At 44.7% G+C, this 26,261-nt stretch overlaps 1 protein-coding gene across 1 annotated transcript in view; it reads right to left on the bottom strand.

Moving 5' to 3' along the window:
- The window catches only part of LOC139423611 (centrosomal protein of 112 kDa-like), a 59,765-nt gene that overhangs the window by 26,543 nt on the left and 6,961 nt on the right, over nucleotides 1-26,261 (bottom strand). The window contains exons 5-8 of the mRNA XM_071175196.1: nucleotides 24,064-24,151; nucleotides 22,339-22,419; nucleotides 18,484-18,531; nucleotides 18,300-18,374 (exon numbers count right to left, since the gene is read on the bottom strand). Coding sequence (XP_071031297.1) covers nucleotides 18,300-18,374; nucleotides 18,484-18,531; nucleotides 22,339-22,419; nucleotides 24,064-24,151 — 292 coding nt within the window. The remainder of the gene's footprint in view (nucleotides 1-18,299; nucleotides 18,375-18,483; nucleotides 18,532-22,338; nucleotides 22,420-24,063; nucleotides 24,152-26,261) is intronic.

The following is a 26,261-nucleotide window of genomic DNA, read 5'->3' as shown; positions in this document are numbered from 1 at the left end:
AGGGTCTTCTACATTCAAACTAGATGAGTCCTATTGTAAACTACTGCTTCCATTATCCCACAACTTCAACTAAGTCTGCTAGACTTATCCTCCTTCAATGGTGCCATGTGATGTTCTCTCTCGTTTCGCTTTCTTTTCTATTGAATTACCACCATTTTCTTGTGCAATCTCTGAGACCACAGGAGACTTGTTGGAGGAGAGATTAGGCTGATTGAAGTGAGGGAGTCTAGTAGATTTTTCCAGCGGCGCTCCAAAACAAGTGGGTGTCACTTTCACATCACCTCTTCAAATGGGCTTTTTAGAAAGTTTGTCAAACTACATCAGGGGCGTTTGAAAAATGGTTTATAGAGGAAATAGAAAGAGGGAAGAAGGGAGGGAGAGAGGAGGAGTGAGAGAAGAGGATGGAGAGAGGAGGAGGGAGAAAGGAGAAGATGAGGAAGGAGAGGAGGAGCAAGGATGAGGGAGAGAAGAGGAAGGAGAGAGGAGGAGCGAGAGAGGAGGAAGGAGAGAGGAGGAAAGAGAGTAGGAAGGAGAGAGGAGGAAGGAGAGAGGAGGAAAGAGAGAGTAGGAAAGAGAGAGGAGGAGCGAAGAGTAGAAAGGAGGAGAGAGAGGAGGAAGGAGAGGAAGAGGAAGGAGAGTAAGGATGGAGAGAGTAGGAAGGGGAGAGGAGGAGCGAATGGAGGAGTGAGAGAGTAGGAGCGAGAGAGGAGGGAGAGAGTAGGAGGAGCAGAGAGAGGAGCAGGGAGAGAGGAGGAGCGAAGAGTAGAAAGAAGGAGGGAGAAGGGAGGAAGGAGAGAAAGAGGAGGGAGAGAGTAATGAGGAGAGAGGAAGGAGAGAGGAGGATCAAATGGAGGAGCGAGAGGAGGGGGAGAGAGAGGAGGGGTGAATGGAAGAGCGAGAGAGGGAGAGAGAAAGGAGGGAGAGAGGAAGAGCAGGAAGGAGAGAGTAGGAGCGAGAGAAGAGGACAAGCGAGAGAGGAGGAAGGAGAGAGGAGGAAGGAGAGAGGAGGAGCGAGAGAGGAGGAGCGAGAGAGGAGGCGAGAGAGGAGGGGGGAGGAAGGAAAGAGGAGTGAGGAGGAAGGAAAGAGGAGTGAGAAGGAGGGAGAGAGGAGTATTGAGAGAGGAGGAGCGAGAGAAGAGCAGGGAGAGAGGAGCGAGAGAGAGGAGCGAGAGAGGAGAAAGGAGAGGAGGGGAAGGAAAGAGGAGTGAGGAGGAGGGAGAGAGGAGAAAGGAGAGAGGAGGAGCGATAGAGGAGGAATGAGAGTTGTGAGAGAGGAGGAAGGAGAACTGGGAGAGAGGAGGAAGTAGAGGAAGAAGGAGAGAGGAGGAAGGAGAGAGGAGGGAGAGAGTATGAAGGAGAGGAGGAAGGAGAGAGGAGGGAAAGATGAGGAAGGAGAGAGGAAGAGGAATAGAGGAGGAGCGAGAGGAGGAAGGAGAGAGAAGGAGCGAGAGGAGGAAGGAGAGAGAAGGAGCGAGAGCAGGAAGGAGAGAGAAGGAGCGAGAGAGGAGGAAGGAGAGAGGAGGAGGGAAAGAGGAGGAAGGAGAGAGGAGGAAGGAGAGGAGGAGGAATAGAGGAGGAGCGAGAGAGGAGGAAGGAGAGAGGAGGAAGGAGAGAGGAGGAGGAATAGAGGAGAAAGGAGAGAGGAGGAACGGAGAGAGGAAGAAGGAGAGAGGAAGAAGGAGAGAGGCGCGCACACCTCAGGTTTCTGAGAAGCTTCAAAATCAGGCATCTCTGTGTGACAGAGGTTTTTCTTTTGAAAAGTTGTTTCTCTCTTAGATGCCATGTTGTTGACACCCAGCTCAGGAGAGGAGAGGAGATGAGGGAAGGATGAGAGAGAAGGTAAAGGGTGAAGGTGTGTTGAGAAAGGAAAGGATAGAGAGAGAGGAGGGAGACAGAAAGAAAAAGAGAAACACAGAAGCAACTGCTCTCACTTTTCTTTTCTCAGAAGCGACCCTGGGTCCAGCCTTTTTTCCCCTTGGGGAACGCGCTCACAAAATGCCTGCTAACTGCTGGGCCCACAAAGCACAGTTGTGTTTATGTATCTTGCTCTGCAGCAGAACTACAATGCCCTGATAGAGCTTTCATCTTCCATAAACACAGATGTAGAGAATATTCCCTCTGCAGTGCCCTGCTAGCTATCTACTGAACACCATTAACATGCCATTCCTCCACTGGGAGGAGAAGCTAATGGATCTTAGCATGATAATTGTACTCTGAGGTAAAATGCAAAACACTACAACCAACAAAGTTTTTAAAAGGAAAGACTTTTGAATGTCACTTAATGTCATGGTAATATTGGGCTTCAGCAGAGACAAAAGACAACATTTCTTCCTAAAAACAATTCACTACTACTATTCAACATGGAGATCCCTTTAAGGACATAAAGTGCATAACTAACAAAAACAATACCCATTCAATCTAAGAAAAGACAGAATATCTGCCTGCCTTTGGATTGTCGGCCATTTTACCCTAAAAGCCACTGCATAGAGAGCTCCCTTAGGAACTTCACAAGGCTCAGTGTTGTCCTTTAACCACAATCATACAATCAGAGGGGCTAGTCGTCTGAATCAAACACAGAGCTGAGAGGCCTTCCCATAGGACCCAGGCATGGAAGCAGTTGCATCATTATGCCTTTGGAAAGCATGGGCAGATTGGAAACTGAACCTCAGCTACAGACCCGTTTGGCCGAGCTGCAGCCATTAGAGGAAGAATCACACAGAGCCCTGTGATGGTGCTTGTGAGGAGAACCCCAGGAGTACCAGGGGAAATTTAGTCTCTCTCTCTCGCTCTGTTTGCATGTATCAACCCATCTGCATGTGCCAAAGCAATCACATCACGTAAGCCTAATTCTAACCCTATGGGTGGGACTGGCTGAATGGTCTTGGATCATTTCATTGAATATGCCACGGCCCCATCCCATAGCACCTATGGTGTGAGCCCAGCACAGTAAGGGTGTGTGTAGTGGGATTACAAGGACTAGACTTGTAACCTCAACCATGGGTGAAAATAGATGACCATATGAGACTAAAGTGACTCAACATCATGGTGGCCAACGTCTGCTTCAGCTGCCACGCTACCACACACTTACTCAACTTATCAATGAAGTCAGTAGCTTAACTGGTACAGTCAGCGATCTTATCAACTTATCAATGTAGTCAGTAGCTTAACTGGTACAGTCAGCGATCTTATCAACTTATCAATGTAGTCAGTAGCTTAACTAGTACAGTCAGCAATCTTATCAACTTATCAATGTAGTCAGTAGCTGAACTGGGGATGAGCTTGGTGTGAGAGCCCAGAGTTCCTTAAAATAGAAACTGGCTGTCGGGGCTTAGCAACATATGGCGAGGACCAGACCCAGCCGCAGGTCATTTCCTGCTGGTGGTCAGACAAGCCACGCCATGGTGGGCGAGGCCTGCGTATGGGGCTTAATGTGGAACCACAGGAGATGATAAGATTCAAGGTGGCGAGGATGGAGTCAGAGTGAGTCACTGGGACACTTCTGAAGAGGCGTCGTGTGTGGGGTGTGTGTGTGTGGTCACAACTCCACCCTGCAGGGCTAGGACTTGCCGAAAATCCCCCAAACCCCCCTTTATTGTCAACTGTGACTCAAAAGTCACTGAAATGAAAGAAAACATTTTGAGTGTCACAGATTCCAAAGAAACACAGACTTCCAATATCCATTTATAAACCACTGTGGTATTCAGGCTACTACATTCTATGGGGAGATTTTCTGGCAAACAGAAAATAAGAAATTGAATACATTTATTTTAAACATTGGCTTAATCACCAAAATGGTTGACCTTGGATATCTCATTGAACACCTCATTAGCTGTCTTACTCTGCTCTAAACTAGCTGAGCCTGTTTCCAAATACTTTAAAAACCAGATTATGAAACATTCTCTAAAAATCTGGAAACGTTTGGTCTCAGTGAATTTTCAACTTCTGCCCCATTATTAAAGAATCATACATTCTCTCCATCAATATTAGACAGAGCGTTTCATATCTAGGCTGGAGAAGGGATCTCCTCACTGAACGTCTTGTACATTGATTTAGCATCTTTTGAACAGTTAGTCCTAAAGTTAAATATACCTAGATCCCATTTCTTTAGATAATTAGTTAAGGTCAGTTATGAAAACTTAGGACACTAAAGAGGCTTTTCTACTGACTCTGAAAAACACAACAAGAAAGATGCCAATCTGCATGAACGTGCCTTAGGCATGCTGCAAGGAGGCACGAGGACTACAGATGTGGCCAGGGCAATAAATTACAATGTCGGTACTGTGAGACGACTAAGACAGAGCTACAGGGAGACAGGATGGACAGCGGATCGTCTTAGCAGTGGCAGACCACGTGTAACAACACCTGCACAAGATCGGTACATCCGAACATCACACCTGTGGGACAGGTACAGGATGGCAACAACAACTGCCCGAGTTAATCTCTCCATTTTTTTATTTTTTTATTTCACCTTTATTTAACCAGGTAGGCCTGTTGAGAACAAGTTCTAATTTACAACTGCGACCTGGCCAAGATAAAGCACAGCAGTTCAACACATACAACAACACAGAGTTACACATGGAATAAACAAAACATACAGTCAAAAATACAGCAGAACAAAAAAAATCTATATACAGTGAGTGCAAATGAGGTCAAATAAGGGCAATAAATAGGCAATAAATAGGCCATGGTGGTGAAGTAATTACAGTATAGCAATTAGACACAGGAATGGTAGATGTGCAGAAGAGTAATGTGCAAGTAGAGATACTGGGGTGCAAAGGAGCAATAAATAAATACAGTATGGGGATGAGGTAGTTGGATGGGCTGTTTACAGATGGGCTATGTGCAGGTGCAGTGATCTGTGAGCTGCTCTGACAGCTGGTGCTTAAAACTAGTGAGGGAGATATAAGACTCCAGCTTAATTGATTTTTGCAGTTCGTTCCGGTCATTGGCAGCAGAGAACTGGAAGGAAAGGCAGTGCCAAAGGAGGAATTGGCTTTGGGGGTGACCAGTGACATATACCTGCTGTAGCGCGGGCTATAGGTGGGTGTTGCTATAGTGACCACTGAGCTGAGATAAGGTAGGGCTTTACATAGCAGAGACTTGTAGATGACCAGGAGCCAGTGGGTTTGGCGACGAGTATGAAGCGATGGCCAGCCAACGAGAGCATGCAGGTCGCAGTGGTGAATAATATATGGGGCATTGGTGACAAAACAGATGGCACTGTGATAAACTGCATCCAATTTCTTGAGTAGAGTGGAGGCTATTTTATAGATGACATCGCCAAAGTCGAGGATCGGTAGGATGGTCAGTTTTACGAGGGTAAGTTTGGCAGCATAAATTAAGCATATTTCGCTTTGTTTGCAAAATAGGAAGCCGATTATAGATTTAATTTTGGATTGGAGATGCTTAATGTGAATCTGGAAGGAGAGATTACAGTCTATCCAGACACCTAGGTAGTTGTCCACATATTCAGTCAGAACCGTCCAGAGTAGTGATGCTGGACGGGCTGGCAGGTGCGGGCAGTGATCGGTTGAAGAGCATGCACTTAGTTTTACTTGCATTTAAGAGCAGTTGGAGGCCACGGAAGTTGAGTTGTATGGCATTGAAGCTCGTCTGGAGGTTAGTTAACACAGTGTCCAAAGAAGGGCCAGAAGTATACAAAATGGAGTCGTCTGCGTAGAGGTGGATCAGAGAATCACCAGCAGCGAGAGCGACATCATTGATGTATACAGAGAATTAAACGCTGTGGCACCCCCATAGAGACTGCAAGAGGTCCGGACAACAGGCCCTCTGATTTGACACACTGAACTCTATCAGAGGAGAAGTTGATGAACCAGGCGAGGCAATCATTTGAGAAACCAAGGCTGTTGAGTCTGCCAATAAGAATGTGGTGATTGACAGAGTCGAAAGCCTTGGCCAGCTCGATGAATACGGCTGCACAGTAATGTCTCTTATCGATGGCGGTTACGATATCTTTTAGGACCTTGAGCGTGGCTGAGGTGCACCCATGACCAGCTCTGAAAGCAGATTAAATAGCGGAGAAGGTACGGTGGGATTTGAAATGGTCGGTAATCTGTTTGTTGATTTGGCTTTCGAAGATTTTAGAAAAGGCAGGGTAGGATAGATATAGGTCCGTAGCAATTTGGGTCAAGAGTGTCTCCCCCTTTGAAGAGGGGGATGACCGCGGCAGCTTTCCAGTCTTTGGGAATATCGGACGATACGAAACAGAGGTTGAACAGGCTAGTAATTGGGGTTGCAACAATTTAGGCAGGAAATTTTAAAAAGAGAGGGTCCAGTTTGTCTAGCCCGGCTGATTTATAGAGTTGCAGGTTTTGCAGCTCTTTAAGAACATTAGCTATCTGGATTTGGGTGAAGGAGAAATGGGGGAGGCTTGGGCGAGTTGCTGTGGGGAGTGCAGGGCTGTTGACCGGGGTAGAGGTAGCCAGGTGGAAAGCATGGCCAGCCGTAGAAAAATGCTTATTGAAATTCTCAATTATAGTGGATTTATCGGTGGTGACAGTGTTTCCTAGCCTCAGTGAGGTGGGCAGCTGGGAGGAGGCAGCTGCTCTTATTCTCCATGGACTTCACAGTGTCCCAGAACTGGGGGCTATTCGATGCTAATGCAGAACACCACAGGATGTTTTTCTGCTGGTCAAGGGCAGTCAGGTCTGGAGAGAACCAAGGGCTATATCTGTTCCTGGTTCTACATTTTATGAAAGAGGCATGCTTATTTAAGATGGTGAGGAAGTTACTTTTAAAGACTGACCAGGCATCCTCTACTGACGGGATGAGGTCAATATCCTTCCAAGATACCCGGGCCAGGTCGATTAGGACGTCCTGCTCACTGAAGTGTTTTAGGGAGCGTTTGATAGTGATGAGGGGTGGTCGTTTCACCGCAGACCCGTTACGGATGCAGGCAATAAGGCAGTGATCGCTGAGATCTTGGTTGAAAACAGCAGAGGTGTATTTGGAGGGCAAGTTGGTTAGGATGATATCTATGAGGGTGCCCGTGTTTACGGATTTGGGGTTGTACCTGGTGGGTTCATTGCTAATATGTGAGAGATTGAGGGATTCAAGCTTAGATTCTAGGATGGCCGGGGTGTTAAGCATGTCCCAGTTTAGGTCACCTAGCAGCACTAGCTCCCGAAGATAGATAGGGGGCAATCAGTTCATATATGGTGTCCAGGGCACAGCTGGGGGCAGAGGGTGGTCTATAGCAAGCGGCAATGGTGAGAGACTTGTTTCTGGAAAGGTGGATTTTTAAAAGTAGAAGCTCAAATTATTTGGGCACAGACGTGGATAGTATGACAGAACTCTGCAGGCTAAAACTCCCTTTGGTAGTTTAATCCCGTCTGAAAATGTTATAGTTAGGGATGGAAATTTCAGGGTTTTTGGTGGTCTTCCTGAGCCAGGATTCAGACACGGCTAGGACATCCGGGTTGGCAGAGTGTGCTTGAGCAGTGAATAAAACAAACTTAGGGAAGAGGCTTCTAATGTTAACATGCATGAAACCAAGGCTTTACGGTTACAGAAGACAGCAAATGATAGAGCCTGGGGAATGGGAGTGGAGCTAGGCACTGCAGGGCCTGGATTAACATCCATATCACCAGAGGAACAGAGGAGGAGTAGGATAAGGGTACAGCTAAAGGCTAAAATAACTGGCTGTCTAGTACATTCATAACAGAGAGTAAAAGGAGCAGAGTTCTGGGCACAGTAGAATAGATTCAAGGCATAATGTAGAGACAAAGGTATGGTAGTATGTGGATACAGTGAGGGTAAACCTGTGCATAGAGTGACGATGAAAGAGATATTGTCCCTAGAAATATCATTTAAACCAGGTGATGTCACCACATGTGGTAGGTGGAACTAAAGCGTTAAATAAGGCGTATTGAGCAGGGCTAGAGCCTCTGCAGTGAAATAAGGCAATAAATACAAACCAAAACAGCAATGGACACGGCATATTGACGTTAGTGAGAGGCATGCGTAGCCGAGTGATCATATAGGAGTCGAGTGAGTGGCTTCAGGCAGCTTGCGGGCCGGGGCTAGCAAGCTAACAGAAGGGCCTTGGAGGGACGTCGCAATGGAAGAAAGTCTGTTGTGGCCCTCTCGTGCTATTACATCGAGGTCTGCACTCCGGAGCGGGATCGATTTGGAGGTGGAGGGTCCGTCATGGTCTGGGGGCGTGTCACAGCATCATCAGACTGAGCTTGTTGTCATTGCAGGCAATCAAAATGCTGTGCGTTACAGGCAAGACATCCTCCTCCCTCATGTGGTACCCTTCCTGCAGGCTCATCCTGACATGACCCTCCAGCATGACAATGCCACCAGCCATACTGCTCGTGCCTTGGTGGAAGAGTGGGGTAACATCTCACAGCAAGAAAGGGCAAATGTGGTGCAGTCCATGAGGAGGAGATGCACTACAGTACTTAATGAAGCTGGTGGCAACACCAGATACTGACAGTTACTTTTGATTTTGACCCCCATTTGTTCAGGGACACATTGTTCAATTTCTGTTAGTCACATGTCTGTAGAACTTGTTCAGTTTATCTCAGTTGTTGAATCTTGTTATGTTCATACAAATATTTACACATGTTAAGTTTGCTGAAAAAAAATGCAGTTGACAGTGAGGACGTTTCTTTTTTTGCTGAGTTTATGTTTTGGAGTTGGAAAATGTGCATTGAACAAAATATAAGATCAGAATACTCACTTGCCTAATTGTGCACGCAGTAGTGTGTGTGTGTGTGTGTGTATATATATTTATATATATATATATCAGTTGAAGTCGGAGGTTTACATACACCTTAGCCAAATACATTTAAACTCAGTTTATCACAATTCCTGATTTAATGCTAGTAAAAATGTCCTGTCTTAGGTCAGTTAGGATCACCACTTTATTTTAAGAATGTGAATTGTCAGAATAACAGTAGAGAGAATAATTTATTTCAGCTTTTATTTCTTTCATCACATTCCCAGTGGGTCAGAAGTTTACATACACTCAATTAGTATTCGGTAGCATTGCCTTTAAATTGTTTAACTTGGGTCAAATGGTTCGGGTAGCCTTCCACAATAAGTTGTGTGACTTTTGGCCCATTCCTCCTGACAGAGCTTGTGTAACTGAGTCAGGTTTGTAGGCCTCCTTTCTCGCACACGCTTTTTCAGTTCTTCCCACAAATTCTCTATAGGATTGAGGTCAGGGCTTTGTGATGGCCACTCCAATACCTTGACTTTGTTGTCCTTAAGCCATTTTGCCACAACTTTTTTGCGATATATATACAGTTGAAGTCAGAAGTTTACATACACTTACGTTGGAGTCATTATAACTCGTTTTTCAACCACTCCACAAATTTCTTGTTAACAAACTATAGTTTTGGCAAGTCGTTTAGGACATCTACTTTGTGCATGACACAAGTAATGTTTCTAACAATTGTTTACAGACAGATTATTTCACTTATAATTCACTGTATCACAATTCAAGTGGGTCAGAAGTTTACATACAGTAAGTTGACTGTGCCTTTAAACAGCTTGGAAAATTCCATGAAAATGATGTCATGGCTTTAGAAGCTTCTGATAGGATAATTGACATAATTTGAGTCATTTGGAGGTGTACCTGTGGATATATTTCAAGGCCTACCTTCAAACTCAGTGCCTCTTTGCTTGACATCATGGGAAAATCAAAAGAAATCAGCCAAGACGTCATAAAATAAATTGTAGACCTCCACAAGTCTGGTTCAGCCTTGGGAGCAATTTCCAAACGTCTGAAAGTACCACATTCATCTGTACAAACAATAGCACGCAAGTGTAATCAACATGGGACCACGCAGCCGTCATACCGCTCAGGAAGGAGACGCATTCTGTCTCCTAGAGATGAAGGTACTTTGGTGCGAAAAGTGCAAATCAATCCCAGAACAACAGCAAAGGACCTTGTAAAGATGCTGGAGGAAACAGGCACAAAAGTATCTATATCCACAGTAAAACAAGTCCTATATCAACATAACCTGAAAGGCTGCTCAGCAAGGAAGAAGCCACTGCTCCAAAACCGCCATAAACTAGACTATGGTTTGCAACTGCACATAGGGACAAAGATCGTACTTTTTGGAGAAATGTCCTCTGGTCTGATGAAACAAAAATAGAACTGTTTGGCCAAAACGACCATTGTTATGTTTGAAGGAAAAAGGCGGAGGCTGCAAGCCGAAAAACGCCATCCCAACCGTGAAGCACGGGGGTGGCAGCATCATGTTGTGGGGGTGCTTTGCTGCAGGAGGGAATGGTGCACTTCACAATAGATGTCATCATGAGGAAGGGAAATTATGTGGATATATTGAAGCAACATCTCAAGACATCAGTCAGGAAGTTAAAGCTTGGTCGCAAATAGGTCTTCAAAATGGACAATAATTAATGATTAAATGTCAGGAATTGTGAAAAACTGAGTATAAAGGCATTTGGCTAAGGTGTATGTAAACTTCCGACTTGAACTGTATGTATGTATATTTCAGGGGCAGTTGCTCCATAAACAAATGCCTGGGGGTTAGACCTGAGTCATATTCATTAGGCACCAAATGGAGAAAAAGAAACTGCCTGAAACCGGGAGGGACTACCTGAACTTGCCCAATAAGAAATGCTTTCATTTTTCATGCAAAACGTTTTGCTACTGTGTTCTCTAATGAAATTGATCCTGTTAGTTGTCAGACCTGTGATATAAACCTGTTGCTCTAGTAGACTCCATGCCCGGGGTTAAAACATACAGAACACATCCGAGGCAACCAGGGGTAAGAAAACAGACGGTCTGACTGAAAAAAAGACCATAAAACAACCACTGTGAAACCAGATAAGCCCATCTACAAAAGCCAGTCAGGTCTGTTGGCAGGAGTTTCTCTGTTCCCTTTGTGGGGTTGGAGGTAAGAGGTGCAGGAAACAATTTTTCAACTCACCCACACACACACACGTACATACACCGATACACACACACACATTCCCAGCCCAGACAGTAAAACCCCAGTTCACCACCATTTACTCTCTTGAAAGTCAAGTGCTTCTGAGCGCCTTTTAACTAGGCCCCATATCACCACGCCGGGTAGTGATCTGGCCTACTACTGAGAGGGCTGGCCGGCTCTCCTTCCTGGCTCCTCAACACACAGTCTGGGACTGACAGCTGACTGCTATCAACCTCCTACACACAGACACACACACTACCATAAACAAACACACACACTAATACAGCACACGCACACACAGAATAATATTCCAAGCATTAGTTCCCATTTTCAGGCTCGAAGACCCTGCTTTCTTTCACCTCTTGATTCTCAACAAACAGCAGTGAGGAAGACTGTGACACTTGGTGCCTGACTGGGCTGAAAATGTAATAACACAGAAAGTTATATGAACATGTGAGTCTCCTCTCCTCCAGTCAGAATGAATATCACCACATTAGTCTCCTCCAGTCAGAATGAATATTACCACATTAGTCTCCTCTCCTCCAGTCAGAATGAATATAACCACATTAGTCTCCTCTCCTCCAGTCAGAATGAATATTACCACATTAGTCTCCTCTCCTCCAGTCAGAATGAATATTACCACATTAGTCTCCTCCAGTCAGAATGAATATTACCACATTAGTCTCCTCTCTTCCAGTCAGAATGAATATCACCACATTAGTCTCCTCTCCTCCAGTCAGAATGAATATAACCACATTAGTCTCCTCTCCTCCAGTCAGAATGAATATTACCACATTAGTCTCCTCTCCTCCAGTCAGAATGAATATTACCACATTAGTCTCCTCCAGTCAGAATGAATATTACCACATTAGTCTCCTCTCCTCCAGTCAGAATGAATATTACCACATTAGTCTCCTCCAGTCAGAATGAATATTACCACATTAGTCTCCTCTCTTCCAGTCAGAATGAATATCACCACATTAGTCTCCTCTCCTCCAGTCAGAATGAATATAACCACATTAGTCTCCTCTCCTCCAGTCAGAATGAATATTACCACATTAGTCTCCTCTCCTCCAGTCAGAATGAATATTACCACATTAGTCTCCTCCAGTCAGAATGAATATTACCACATTAGTCTCCTCTCTTCCAGTCAGAATGAATATCACCACATTAGTCTCCTCTCCTCCAGTCAGAATGAATATAACCAGTCTCCTCCAGTCAGAATGAATAACCAGTCTCCTCCAGTCAGAATTAATATAACCACATTAGTCTCCTCCAGTCAGAATGAATATTACCACATTAGTCTCCTCTCTTCCAGTCAGAATGAATATTACCACATTAGTCTCCTCTCCTCCAGTCAGAATGAATATTACCACATTAGTCTCCTCTCCTCCAGTCAGAATTAATATAACCACATTAGTCTCCTCCAGTCAGAATGAATATTACCACATTAGTCTCCTCTCTTCCAGTCAGAATGAATATTACCACATTAGTCTCCTACAGTCAGAATGAATATAACCACATTAGTCTCCTCTCCTCCAGTCAGAATTAATATAACCACATTAGTCTCCTCTCCTCTAGTCAGAATGAATATAACCACATTAGTCTCCTCTCCTCCAGTCAGAATGAATATTACCACATTAGTCTCCTCTCCTCCAGTCAGAATGAATATTACCACATTAGTCTCCTCCAGTCAGAATGAATATTACCACATTAGTCTCCTCTCTTCCAGTCAGAATGAATATCACCACATTAGTCTCCTCTCCTCCAGTCAGAATGAATATAACCACATTAGTCTCCTCTCCTCCAGTCAGAATGAATATTACCACATTAGTCTCCTCTCCTCCAGTCAGAATGAATATTACCACATTAGTCTCCTCCAGTCAGAATGAATATTACCACATTAGTCTCCTCTCTTCCAGTCAGAATGAATATCACCACATTAGTCTCCTCTCCTCCAGTCAGAATGAATATTACCACATTAGTCTCCTCTCCTCCAGTCAGAATTAATATAACCACATTAGTCTCCTCTCCTCCAGTCAGAATGAATATAACCACATTAGTCTCCTCTCCTCCAGTCAGAATGAATATCACCACATTAGTCTCCTCCAGTCAGAATGAATATTACCACATTAGTCTCCTCTCTTCCAGTCAGAATGAATATTACCACATTAGTCTCCTCTCCTCCAGTCAGAATGAATATAACCACATTAGTCTCCTCTCCTCCAGTCAGAATGAATATAACCACATTAGTCTCCTCTCCTCCAGTCAGAATTAATATAACCACATTAGTCTCCTCCAGTCAGAATGAATATTACCACATTAGTCTCCTCTCTTCCAGTCAGAATTAATATTACCACATTAGTCTCCTCTCCTCCAGTCAGAATGAATATAACCACATTAGTCTCCTCTCCTCCAGACAGAATGAATATAACCACATTAGTCTCCTCTCCTCCAGTCAGAATGAATATAACCACATGAGTCTCCTCCAGTCAGAATGAATATTACCACATTAGTCTCCTCCAGTCAGAATGAATATCACCACATTAGTCTCCTCCAGTCAGAATGAATATTACCACATTAGTCTCCTCCAGTCAGAATTAATATCACCACATTAGTCTCCTCTCCTCCAGTCAGAATGAATATTACCACATTAGTCTCCTCTCTTCCAGTCAGAATGAATATAACCACATTAGTCTCCTCTCCTCCAGTCAGAATGAATATAACCACATTAGTCTCCTCTCCTCCAGTCAGAATGAATATAACCACATTAGTCTCCTCTCCTCCAGTCAGAATGAATATAACCACATTAGTCTCCTCTCCTCCAGTCAGAATTAATATAACCACATAGTCTCCTCTCCTCCAGTCAGAATGAATATAACCACATTAGTCTCCTCTCCTCCAGTCAGAATGAATATCACCACATTAGTCTCCTCCAGTCAGAATGAATATCACCACATTAGTCTCCTCCAGTCAGAATGAATATCACCACATTAGTCTCCTCCAGTCAGAATGAATAACCACATTAGTCTCCTCTCCTCCAGTCAGAATTAATATTACCACATTAGTCTCCTCTCCTCCAGTCAGAATGAATATAACCACATTAGTCTCCTCCAGTCAGAATGAATATAACCACATTAGTCTCCTCCAGTCAGAATGAATATAACCACATTAGTCTCCTCCAGTCAGAATGAATATAACCACATTAGTCTCCTCTCCTCCAGTCAGAATGAATATAACCACATGAGTCTCCTCTCTTCCAGTCAGAATTAATATTATCACATTAGGCTCCTCTCCTCCAGTCAGAATTAATATTACCACATTAGTCTCCTCTCCTCCAGTCAGAATGAATATAACCACATTAGTCTCCTCTCCTCCAGTCAGAATGAATATAACCACATTAGTCTCCTCTCCTCCAGTCAGAATGAATATAACCACATGAGTCTCCTCTCTTCCAGTCAGAATTAATATTACCACATTAGGCTCCTCTCCTCCAGTCAGAATTAATATCACCACATTAGTCTCCTCCAGTCAGAATGAATATTACCACATTAGTCTCCTCTCCTCCAGACAGAATGAATATAACCACATTAGTCTCCTCTCCTCAAGTCAGAATGAATATGACCACATTAGTCTCCTCTCCTCCAGTCAGAATGAATATAACCACATTAGTCTCCTCCAGTCAGAATTAATATAACCACATTAGTCTCCTCCAGTCAGAATGAATATAACCCCATTAGTCTCCCCTCCTCCAGTCAGAATGAATATAACCACATTAGTCTCCTCTCCTCCAGTCAGAATGAATAACCAGTCTCCTCCAGTCAGAATGAATATCACCACATTAGTCTCCTCTCCTCCAGTCAGAATGAATATTACCACATTAGTCTCCTCTCCTCCAGTCAGAATGAATATCACCACATTAGTCTCCTCTCCTCCAGTCAGAATGAATAACCAGTCTCCTCCAGTCAGAATGAATATCACCACATTAGTCTCCTCTCCTCCAGTCAGAATGAATATCACCACATTAGTCTCCTCTCCTCCAGTCAGAATGAATATTACCACATAGTCTCCTCTCCTCCAGTCAGAATTAATATCACCACATTAGTCTCCTCTCCTCCAGTAAGAATGAATAACCAGTCTCCTCTAGTCAGAATGAATATAACCACATTAGTCTCCTCCAGTCAGAATGAATATCACCACAATAGTCTTCTCTCCTCCAGTCAGAATGAATATTACCACATTAGTCTCCTCTCCTCCAGTCAGAATGAATAACCACATTAGTCTCCTCTCCTCCAGTCAGAATGAATATTACCACATTAGTCTCCTCTCCTCCAGTCAGAATGAATATTACCACATAGTCTCCTCTCCTCCAGTCAGAATTAATATCACCACATTAGTCTCCTCTCCTCCAGTCAGAATGAATATTACCACATTAGTCTCCTCTCCTCCAGTCAGAATTAATATCACCACATTAGTCTCATCTCCTCCAGTCAGAATGAATATTACCACATTAGTCTCCTCTCCTCCAGTCAGAATGAATATAACCACATTAGTCTCCTCTCCTCCAGTCAGAATGAATATAACCACATTAGTCTCCTCTCCTCCAGTCAGAATGAATATAACCACATTAGTCTCCTCTCCTCCAGTCAGAATGAATATTACCACATTAGTCTCCTCTCCTCCAGTCAGAATGAATATAACCACATTAGGAGGGCTGATGAGCATTGTTGGTGGTGCCCATTGAACCACTCTCTTTCGCTCCCACGTTTCCTCTCTCTCTCTATTCCTCCCTCTCACCCTCTCTATCCCCCTCTGTCCCTCTCCCTTCTTGGCCAGCTCACTGAAGTTGATCTAATTGAGTACAGCATTTCTCCAGGGGGACATAAAAAGCCATGGCGATTAGAGTCAAGTCATGCTCAGTTTTATATTAACAGTGTGAGTAAAGGCGGGTGGGGGACTTCAAAGCGTCCTTTCAGAATGGGATTTTCAGCTTAAATCCACATAAGGAAAAACTGTCACCACTGGTCAGGTTTTTTCTCTCTCTTAAAGGGGCATTCGGAATCGTCCTTTTAGAAACAACACAAACGCAACACAAAGCGCAGCCTAGAACACAATTTTCATGCATAAGGAGATTAAACTCTTTACCAGAGTGACAACAGTGTGGCACTATGTTAAATTTGCTTTGAATGGGACTTAACTTGTGGTTCACAGTTTTGGGTTAATGTTATGATCTTGGACTCTTACTCCTTAGAATTTGGATTCACAAATTCTCACGTTATCATCCCGTTGACATGGAATAGGAGATTGACCAGGCCTACCTCCATCACTATGGATAAAGCCTAGAAGGCCAGCATCCCGGAGTTGCCTCTTTACTGTTGACATTAAGACTGGTGTTTTGCGGGTACTATTTAATGAAGATGCCAATTGAGGACTTGAGAGGCGTCTGTTTCTCAAACTAGACACTCTAATGTACTTGTCCTCTTGCTCAGTTGTGCACCGGGGCCTCCCACTCCTCTTTCTATTCTGGTTAGACCCAGTTGGCGCTGTTCTGGCTTGGATTTTGCTCTGGCATGTACTGTCAACTGTGTGACTGTATATAGACAGGTGTGTGCCTTTGTCTAATTAATAGAATTGACCACAGGTGGACTCCAATAAAGTTGTAGAAATATAAAAATATTACAGGATGATAATGATCAATGGAAACAGGATGCACATGAGCTCAATTTCAAGTCATAGGAAAGGATCTGAAATCTTATGTAAATAAGGTATCGTTTTTTTTATATATATAAATGTGCAACAATTCTAAAAACCAGGTTTTGCTTTGTCATTATGGCATATTGTGTGTGGATTGATGATGTTTTAAAAATGTAATTCAATTTAGAATAAGGCTATAAAGTCATTTTTGGGGAAAAAGTCAAGGGGTCTGAATACTTCCTGAATGCACTGTACATGTACAGTAGGTATGAAAAAAGTGACTATGAATAGATAATAAACAGCGAGTAGCAGCAACGTAAAAAGGGGGTCAAGCAAATAGTCTGGGTAGCCATTTGCATAACTGTTCAGCAGTCTTATGACTGGGTAGAAGCGGTTAAGGAGCCTTTTGGACCAAGACTTGGTGCTCCGGTACCACTTGCCTGGCCCCAGTGATGTACTGGCCCGTACACGCTGCCCTCTGTTGCGCCTTGCGGTCAGATGCCGAGCAGTTTTCATACCAAGCGGTGATGAAACCAGGATGCTCTCAATGGTGTAGACATCGAATTCTTTGAGAATCTGAAGACCCATGCCAAATCTTTTCAGTCTCCTGAGGGGAAATAGGCGTGGTCATGAACGCTTCACAACTGTCTTAATGTGTCTGAACCATGATAGTTTGTTAATGATAGGACTTAGTGCCTGCAAGAAACTTGAAGCTCTCAACCAAAAGGAGGAGAGGAGACTAGTGGATTAGTGTCCCGCTCCTTGAAAGTGTCAGCTTTAGCCTTTAGCTCAGTGCGGATGTGGCCTGTAATCCATGGCTTCTGGTTGGGATATGTACTGATGGTCAGAGTTGGGATGATGTCGTCGACGCACTTACTAATGAAGCCGGTGACTGATATGGCATACTCCCCATGGCATACTCCCCATGGCATACTCCCCATGGCATACTCCCCAATGCCTTCGGCTGAATCCCGGAACATATTCCAGTCTGTGCTCTTAAAACAGTCCTGTATCTTAGCATCCGCGTCATCTGACCAATTCCGTATTGATCGAGTACTTCCTATGCTTGAGTTTTTACTTGTAATCAGGAATCAGGAGGATAGAATTATGGTCAGATTTGCCAAATGGAGGACAAGGGAGAGTTTTGTTCGTGTCTCTGTGTGTGGAGTGAAGGTGGTCTAGAGTTTTGTACGCGTCTCTGTGTGTGGAGTGAAGGTGGTCTAGAGTTTTGTATGCGTCTCTGTGTGTGGAGTGAAAGTGGTCTAGAGTTTTGTACGCGTCTCTGTGTGTGGAGTGAAGGTGGTCTAGAGTTTTTTCCCCCTCTGGCTGCACATGTGACATGCTGGTAGAAATGAGGGAAAATGGATTTAAGCATTCCTGCATTGAAGTCCCCGGCCACTAGGAGCCCCACTTCTGGGTGAACATTCTCTTGTTCGCTTATGGCCTTATACAGCTCGTTGAGTGTGGTCTTAGTGCCAGCATCGGTTTGAGGTGGTAAATAGACTACTATGGAAAATATAGATGGAAACTCTCTTGGTAAAGAGTGTTGTCTACAGCTTATCATAAGGTACTCTACCTCAGTATTGATTGAGGTACTCAACAGGTATTGCTTTCTGGAATGGTTGATGGTTATTAGATGGTTGTCTATGGTTAGGTGGGTGTTCTAGTGCCCACCTCTTTCTCCTGTCTTGCTACTGGGGTCTGCTCATCAGTCCCGGTGCTGTTCTTCAGGCTGGATTTGAGGAATATCTACAGTATGGAAATAAAAGAGTGGGTAAGAAAGAGACGGGGGAGAGAGTGAGGAAAAGGTAACACTTATCTGCCCTCAACACACATGGGAACCCTCCCTTACACTTACCGGAGACAAGGGGATAGGGTTCTCTCTCAAATACCTGGGGTTCTCAATCTGCAAGAGAACAAGACAAGAAACAGAAAAAAAGCCCTTTACTTATTTTGCATCTCCTCCTTTTTCTCAAGACAAGGCTCCACCACACACACACACACGTCCCTCCCGACCTCCGCCCTCGGTTTGTCTTAAACAATACAGGACTTCAAACTTCAAAGGCCAGCACTTAACACACAGTTAGTTTCTTCCCTCAGCTCTGACTGTTTACAGAAAGGGAATACCTCGGGCCACTTCAAGGCATTGTGTGTGTTCAGCTCAGCTAGGCCCATTTCCGCTTGGCTCCTCTTTCTGCCAGTCAGCCCTTTTGTCAACCCCTGTTACTCCGTAAGCTATCCATGACGCGTCTATCGGCCCAGAGAGACAGATGTGTATACATACTCCCTCACCAAACACGCCCGCTCTGTCCCCTTTGATTACACAGGGAAGAAAAAACACAATGAGACTGAAGAGACGGCTAACAGGAACGACAACTCTGACGTCAGCCCACCTTAGAGTGTGTTAAGACACAAGTGGACTGACTGACATGGCTATGGAGTAAAACCATCAATGGTTCAACTCTGTTAGGGGATTAAGCCGGGAGGAGAAACTGTACTGTAGTGAGTCGACGGAGTTGGCGGTTTCATCTAATTTCATTTTCCTTCTTCTCCTTTCCTCTTGTTGTGAGTGACCTCCTTATTTCTCTATGAACTTCCCAGGCAGCTTCACACAGTGTGGAAGACAGCTGCAAGAGAGCAGGCGGGATCACAGCCTTCTGAAACAGAGATCCTCTGACTTTGTAGATGACAACAAATGACAGAGAGAGAGAGAGGAAAGAGTTCTACAGCTAAGGCTCAAAGGGCCAGGGAGGGGCGAAGGACGGGAGTAGAGTGTGTGTGTGTGTGTTTGTGCGTGTTTTCTTTATGGTGTGAAGGTTTAAGTTGGTGAGCTCATTCAGTAATGCTAAATGAATGGGGGACTGAGGCCTGTTTGAAGGCCCAGAGCTGGAGACCAAACTGGTCTGAACTATATGACATGTCAGTAAGACAGTGGACATCCAGTATACTCCAGAACAACCAATCATTCAATACTAAACAGGCAGTGGCTGGACAAACCTCTGCCCTCTGAGCATAGAACTGGTGCAGAGAAACACTTTTGTTTAACCTCTGACACCCAGTTCAGCAAAACAGGCTTATAAATAAAAGTTATTATAAAGTCTTAACAACATTTTAGAATATTGAAAGACGTCCCACACTTACCTCCCTCTCTGTGGAGCGGAGCGGCCCACATCCAACTCTGACCATGGGAGGCCCACATGCCAAGGCTTGCAGGGCAGGGCCAGACCAGACATTGGTGGTGAAACATAAACTGGTGCTAGACTAAACTAAAGTGTGTGTTTGCTTGTGATGTCTGCCCAGCACTGGTACTGGATCCTGTCTGTGGCATTCTCCCTGACAAGGACAGATGGATGAGGCGGCCGCAGACAGAGGAGAGAAGAGAGGAGAGAGGAGAAGAAAGGAGAGCCACTCCACATCAAGGACCTACTGCTCAAGCCAAACAAACACACGTTGTGATGCATCACTTCCTAACGTTGACCCAACGTTGGGCAACAGGTCTGTGAGGCAGACAGGGACAATCGACTGGACTATGAGAGGAAAGACTGCGGTTGTTCTGTTCTCTCCTAAAGGTGAGAGGGAGAGACCTGGCTAGGTGGCTAGATGGCTCTGGGGTACAGACATTTCAAAGAGGATACCAGAAAAGTTGAAACAAATCATGACCAGGCAAGACAGAATTACATTGAGGCAGCAGAGAATGCTGCAGACAGCTGGTAGTTTCAGCCACTGCAACCAAACATCCTGCTCTTAACTCTGTCTATGTTCCACAGTGCAGAGAGCACAGCCACACAGCTTAACTCTGTCTATGTTCCACAGTGCAGAGAGCACAGCCACACAGCTTAACTCTGTCTATGTTCCACAGTGCAGAGTACAACCACCTGTAGATCTATTATAGATGATGCTGGTGGTAGTGGAGGCTAGGGGAGCATTGCCAGGCACACTGCCTCTTATCATTATCACTACCACAACACAGAGCAGAGCAGGGCTTCACGTTCCCGTCTGATACAGGGAGAGAGAGATGAGAGAGAATCATCAACTTCATCAAAAAAGAGAGAGACCCGTACAGGTGGAGGGGGAGAGAGAGGGGGAGAGAGAGGGAGAGAGAGAATAAATAAGAGAATAAAGACAACATCAGTGTACTGCTTATCTCTCCCAGGTCCAGTAACTCTCCAGACACAGGAGATAAGACAGGAACACATCTAAAGACTCTCAGTCTCCCTCTCCTCCTTCCTCCTCCTCTAGCCCTCATCTCACTGCTCTCTGACTGTATCCCTGTGGTCTGACAGACACTGCAGCTGTGTAGGTGCTAGTCAGTAGTTGTTGCCTGTCACACTGACACACGTGTAGTCTACTGGGCATGGGGTACTCTCTCATCCAATGGTGGTATATTTCATATAACCAGCCTGGAACTGGCTGTGACTGCAATATGCTTCTCAGGCGTCTAGGGCTCCCCCTCTGCTTCAAACAAGCAGGAATTGTAATCCAAACCCTGGTGTGAGAGGCCTATATACTGTACTTACGATGTTTACAGACATGGAATAAATTAGGGACGATTTTTAGCAGGACACAACGTTTTGGGACATTCAGACAGAAATACAGTACATAACCTTAAGTATGTGGACACCTGCTCATCGAACATCTCATTCCAAAATCATGGGCATTAATATGGAGTTGGTCCCCCCTTCGCTGCTATAATGGCCTCCACTTTTCTGGGAAGTCTTTCCACTAAATGTTGGAACATTGCTGCGGGGACTTGCTTCCACTGCCACAAGAGCATTAGTGAGTTTGGGCCCTGATGTTGGGAGATTAGGCCTGGCTCGCAGTCAGCGTTCCAATTCACCCAAAGGTGGTCAATGGGGTTGAGGTCAAGGCTCTGTGCAGGCCAGTCAAGTTCTTCTCCACATACCTCGACAAACCATTTCTGTATGGACCTCGCTTTGTGCACGGGGGCATTGTCATGCTGAAACAGGAAAGGGCCTTCCCCAAATGGTTGCCACAAAGTCGGAAGCACAGAATAGTCTTTACACCACACCAGCCGACGCTTGGCATTGATCTTAGGCTTGTGTGCAGCTGCTCGGCCATGGAAACCCATTTCATGAAGCTACCGACGAACAGCTAGGGTGCTGACATTGCTTCCAGAAGCAGTTTGGAACTCGGTAGTGAGTGTTGCAACCGAGGACAGTGTTGCTCCTAGACGTTTCCACTTCACAATAACAGCACTTACAGTTAACCAGGGCAGCTCTAGCAGGGAAGAAATGTGGCGAAATGACTAGTTGGAAAGGTGGCATCCTATGACGGTGCCACATTGAAATTACTGAGCTCTTCGTTAAGGCCATTCTACTGCCATGTTTGTCTATGGAGATTCCATGGCGGTGTGCTCGATTTTATACACCTGTCAGCAATGGGTGTGGCTGAAATAGGCGTATCCACTCATTTGAAGGGGTGTCCACATACTTTTGTATATACAGCACAGGCTCGTGGTCATGGCTGGAGCGGAATAAGTGGAATGGTCTCAAATACATTGATACCATTTAATTTGCTCTGTTCCAGCCATTATTATGAGCCGTCCTCCCCTCAGCAGCCTCCAGTGATATTTTGTGTATGTTATGCATGCTTATCGGACTAGAATATGGAATCATGTTGGCTCTATTCGTGGCATTTCTATCTGCCACGTTCAACAACGTTTGGCTACTGAATGTGGCCCTGGCAGACATACCCCCAGGTTCCAGCTGTTGAGGCGAGTTTCCAGGTCACTGTCGTCAGGAGACGGCACCACTGGCTTCCTGTGGCCATCCACCTAGGGACCAAAGAGAATAGGTGATACTGAATGTGGGACAACAAGTGCACATACTGTTCAGTAGGGTGTGTTGTATTCTTATCACCCAGCCCCACCCAACTGCTTCTCCAACCCTTCTTTACTATACTCTCCTCCCCTCCATTCGCCTTCCTTACTCTCCTCATCCCTCTCCTCTCTCCTTTCCTCCATTCTCCTTCCTTACTCTCCTCCCCCCACCCTCCTCCATTCTCCTTCCTTAGTCTTCTCATCCCTCTCCTCTCTCCTTTCCTCCATTCTCCTTCCTTACTCTCCTCCCCCCACCCTCCTCCATTCTCCTTCCTTAGTCTTCTCATCCCTCTCCTCTCTCCTTTCCTCCATTCTCCTTCCTTACTCTCCTCCCCTCCTCTCCCCTCCATTCCCAATCCTTACTCTCATCCCTCTCCTCTCCTCTCTCCTCTCCTCCATTCTCCTTCCTTACTCTCCTCCCCTCCTCTCCCCTCCATTCCCGTTCCTTATTCTCCTTCCTTACTCTCCTCCCCTCCATTCTCCTCCTCTCCTCCCCTCCTCTCCCCTCCATTCCCCTTCCTTACTCTCCTCTCTCCTTTCCTCCATTCTCCTTCCTTACTCTCCCGTCCCTCTCCTCCACCCTCCTCCTTCCTTAGTCTGGTCTTCCCTCTCCTCTTTGCCTCCCTCTCCTCTTTGCCTCCTCCTCCTCTCTCCTATCCTCCATTCTCCTCCCCTTTCCTCCACCCCCCCTACCCTCCTCTCTCCCATTCGCCTTCCTTACTCTCCTCTTCTTCCCTCCTTCTCCTCTTTGCCTCCCTCTCCTCCTCTCCTCCTCTCCTCCTCCTACCCACGCCAGATGTTCGGCGGTTCCAGACCATTACCGTCCCCGTCCTGTCCCCCTACAGTCTAAATTCCAGTCCAGGGGTCACAACTCTCTCCCCTCTGTTGTTTTGCTCAGTCTTTTGTTACAGGGCGCCCCACTCCTGAAACGCTGTTATATAATGTGAACGTTGTGTGAATGTTATGCAAACGTTTCCAGAGTGCTGCTGTTGATTCAGGATCAGGTTTTGTGAACATTTCGTATATACGTTATAATGTGAACATTTCCAGGGTGCTGTTGTTTTTCGGGTCAGGTTTTGCCTGGGGTTGGGTTTGGGGCTTGGTGAGGGTGAGATATCTAAGAAAGAGAAATATCCAATAGTCAAAGTGTAGGCATTTTTTTAACCCGACTGAAATTAGGTGGAGGGTGGACCTCTCCCTCTCTCTTTGTCTCTCGTAACAGAACAAGGCACACTGCCAAGTTAACACCTCATATTACACAGACAAATGACGGCAATACCAGGCTGATTAAAATGGTCATAGTCCTGATTCATCGCCTGTAAATGTCACCCACAGTGTTTATTATCATTGATATCGCGGTATGCCAAGTACGAGTGTCACGCACGGTGTAATGTCATACTCTCTGTGTCGCAGCCATTCAACCTACCGTGTGAAAATACAATCAATGGTATGATATGATGGAGAACGTCATCACAGAATAGAATATGTCCTGGCTGAAATGTAAGACTCCGTAATTACAAACTCAGTAACTAAGATAAAATAGGCTAAACGTAAAGAGTTGCCAAGTAGTGACAAGGAGTGTTGTAGAGTACTGCTGACCCCTTTGTTGTGGTCTTCAGAAGAGCGTTTCACTGGGCTGGAGGCCAGGGGCCGAGATGGAGACATCTCCTCATATAGCCGTCTTCTCCTGGATACAGAGGGAATGAGAGAGAGAGAGAATCTGAGAAAGAGAGGGAGGGAAGGAGAAATGTGAGAAAGAGAGGGAGGGAGATATATAGAGAGAGGGAGGGAAAAAGAGAGATGGAGAGAGAGATTTATATAAGGAAAGATTGAAGAAAACAACTAAATACAAAGATCTGAGTGTATCACTGGTTATATTACAGGAAACAGCTTCACTCAATCACTGGCTTACATTATGTCTATCAATATAATTTATAACTCATCAAATGTGAGTTGTGCAGTACAGATGTAGGATCTTTATATTTTGACCTGTATTGTCGCAGCAAAATAATACTGCAGCAACATGATTTGAAAGGCTATTAGCTGGTGAGGCTATTTCCTGCAGGGCAGGAAAATTCTGAGCAACAAAAGAGTGATCAAATGAAGATCCTACAGCTGTACTCATTTCTGATGCATCTATGCTTTTAGCGCACTGCTTTACTCTCAAAAACTAACACCCTTGCCTCTCGCAATTGACTTTTTCCTACTAGCATTGGCTTTTCTGATAGCTACTTTATTGAGGAAAAAAATACTTACCATGACTGAGATGTGGGATCAATACATTAGATCAATACATTAGAGTATCGCAATATTATTTTTCACAACATTATTTTGGTAACTCCAAGTAAAAAAAATGAAAAGCTAGGTAGTTAACTTTAGCTAGCGCTAGTCAACTGTACCTGCGCCAAAACTGGTATTTCTTCTCTAACTTGTTTCCATCTTTAAAAAAAAAATGGTGAGCCAACATGTTTCCAGCACTTTTATTTCCATGACTGATTAAAATTCGCTTTTACATGGCTCTCTCTTGTTCTCCTGCAACAGACAAGGTGAGCAATATGTTTGTAACATCGAATCGTAATACATAGATCCGTGAGAATCGCAATACATAACGTATCAGCATCTACACTACCAGTAGAAAGTTTGGACACTCCTACTCAATCAAGGTTTTTTCTACTATTTTTTACTATTTTCTACATTGTAGAAAAATAGTGAAGAAATCAAAATGATCAAATAATACATATGGAATCATGTGGTAAGCAAAAAAGTGTTAAACAAATTCTTCAAAGTAGCCCCCGTTTGCCTTGATGACAGCTTTGCACACTTGGCATTCTCTCAACCAGCTTCACCCGGAATGATTTTCCAACAGTCTTGAAGGAGTTCCCACATATGCTGGGCACTTGTTGGCTGTTTTTCCTTCACTCTGCGGTCCTACTCATCCCAAAAGATCTCAACTGGGTTGAGGTTGGGTGACTGTGGAGGCCAGGTCATCTGATGCAGCACTCCATCACTCTCCAAGAGCAAACCAGATGGGATGGAGTATCTCTGCAGAATTCTGTGGTAGCCATGCTGGTTAAGTGTGCCTTGAATTCTAAAGAAATCACTGACAGTGTCACCAGTAAAGCACCCCCACACCATCACACCTCCTCCATGCTTCACGGTGGAAACCACATATTGTAACGGTTTTGACTTGAGGTTATTTTTTTATAGGGGTGCCAGGTAGGTTGTGCCTACCAGAGAAAACATTGGTTTCTCCTTTTAGTTTGGGAGGGACAGATTTCCATCTGGTCCGTCAAGTCTACACCATACAAAGGACTTATGTAAACGTCAGAAGGGAAATCAACTTTTCATAAACCCTTAAAACATTGAAAGAACTTCAAAAACAACTATTCTTTTGCGTGGGTTGTATTAGCAACATCAATGGATTACACACACATAATAATATAACACAATGAGTTCTGGTTCCTCCAGAAATGTCCTGTACCTCGGGCCTAAAAAGAGTCCCGCCCGGTAAAGGAGTTCAGTGAACTCAAGTGACTTTGGTCACGCAATGTTGGTCCGTTCATTCCGTGTAGCGTAAACCCAGTATTAAATCATACAATCAATATAACCATTTTACCACAGAACTTTAAAGCGTCTCTGCTCTTACTAATTCCTCAACTACATCTAACTACATAAATCATCACCGTATATATCATATCAAAACAAATGAAATACCGTATACAAAAAAGGTGGTAGTCAGTCGGTCAGTCAGGGCAATCCGCCAACAGATCTCCAGCGGAGAAAGGCCACGGTGCAGT

The sequence above is a fragment of the Oncorhynchus clarkii genome, chromosome 13, assembly GCF_045791955.1.
Source record: "Oncorhynchus clarkii lewisi isolate Uvic-CL-2024 chromosome 13, UVic_Ocla_1.0, whole genome shotgun sequence".
NCBI classification, from domain to species: domain Eukaryota; kingdom Metazoa; phylum Chordata; class Actinopteri; order Salmoniformes; family Salmonidae; genus Oncorhynchus; species Oncorhynchus clarkii.
The sequence above is the reverse complement of the archived record's forward strand: the minus strand, read 5'-3'. Positions and strand labels throughout refer to the sequence as shown.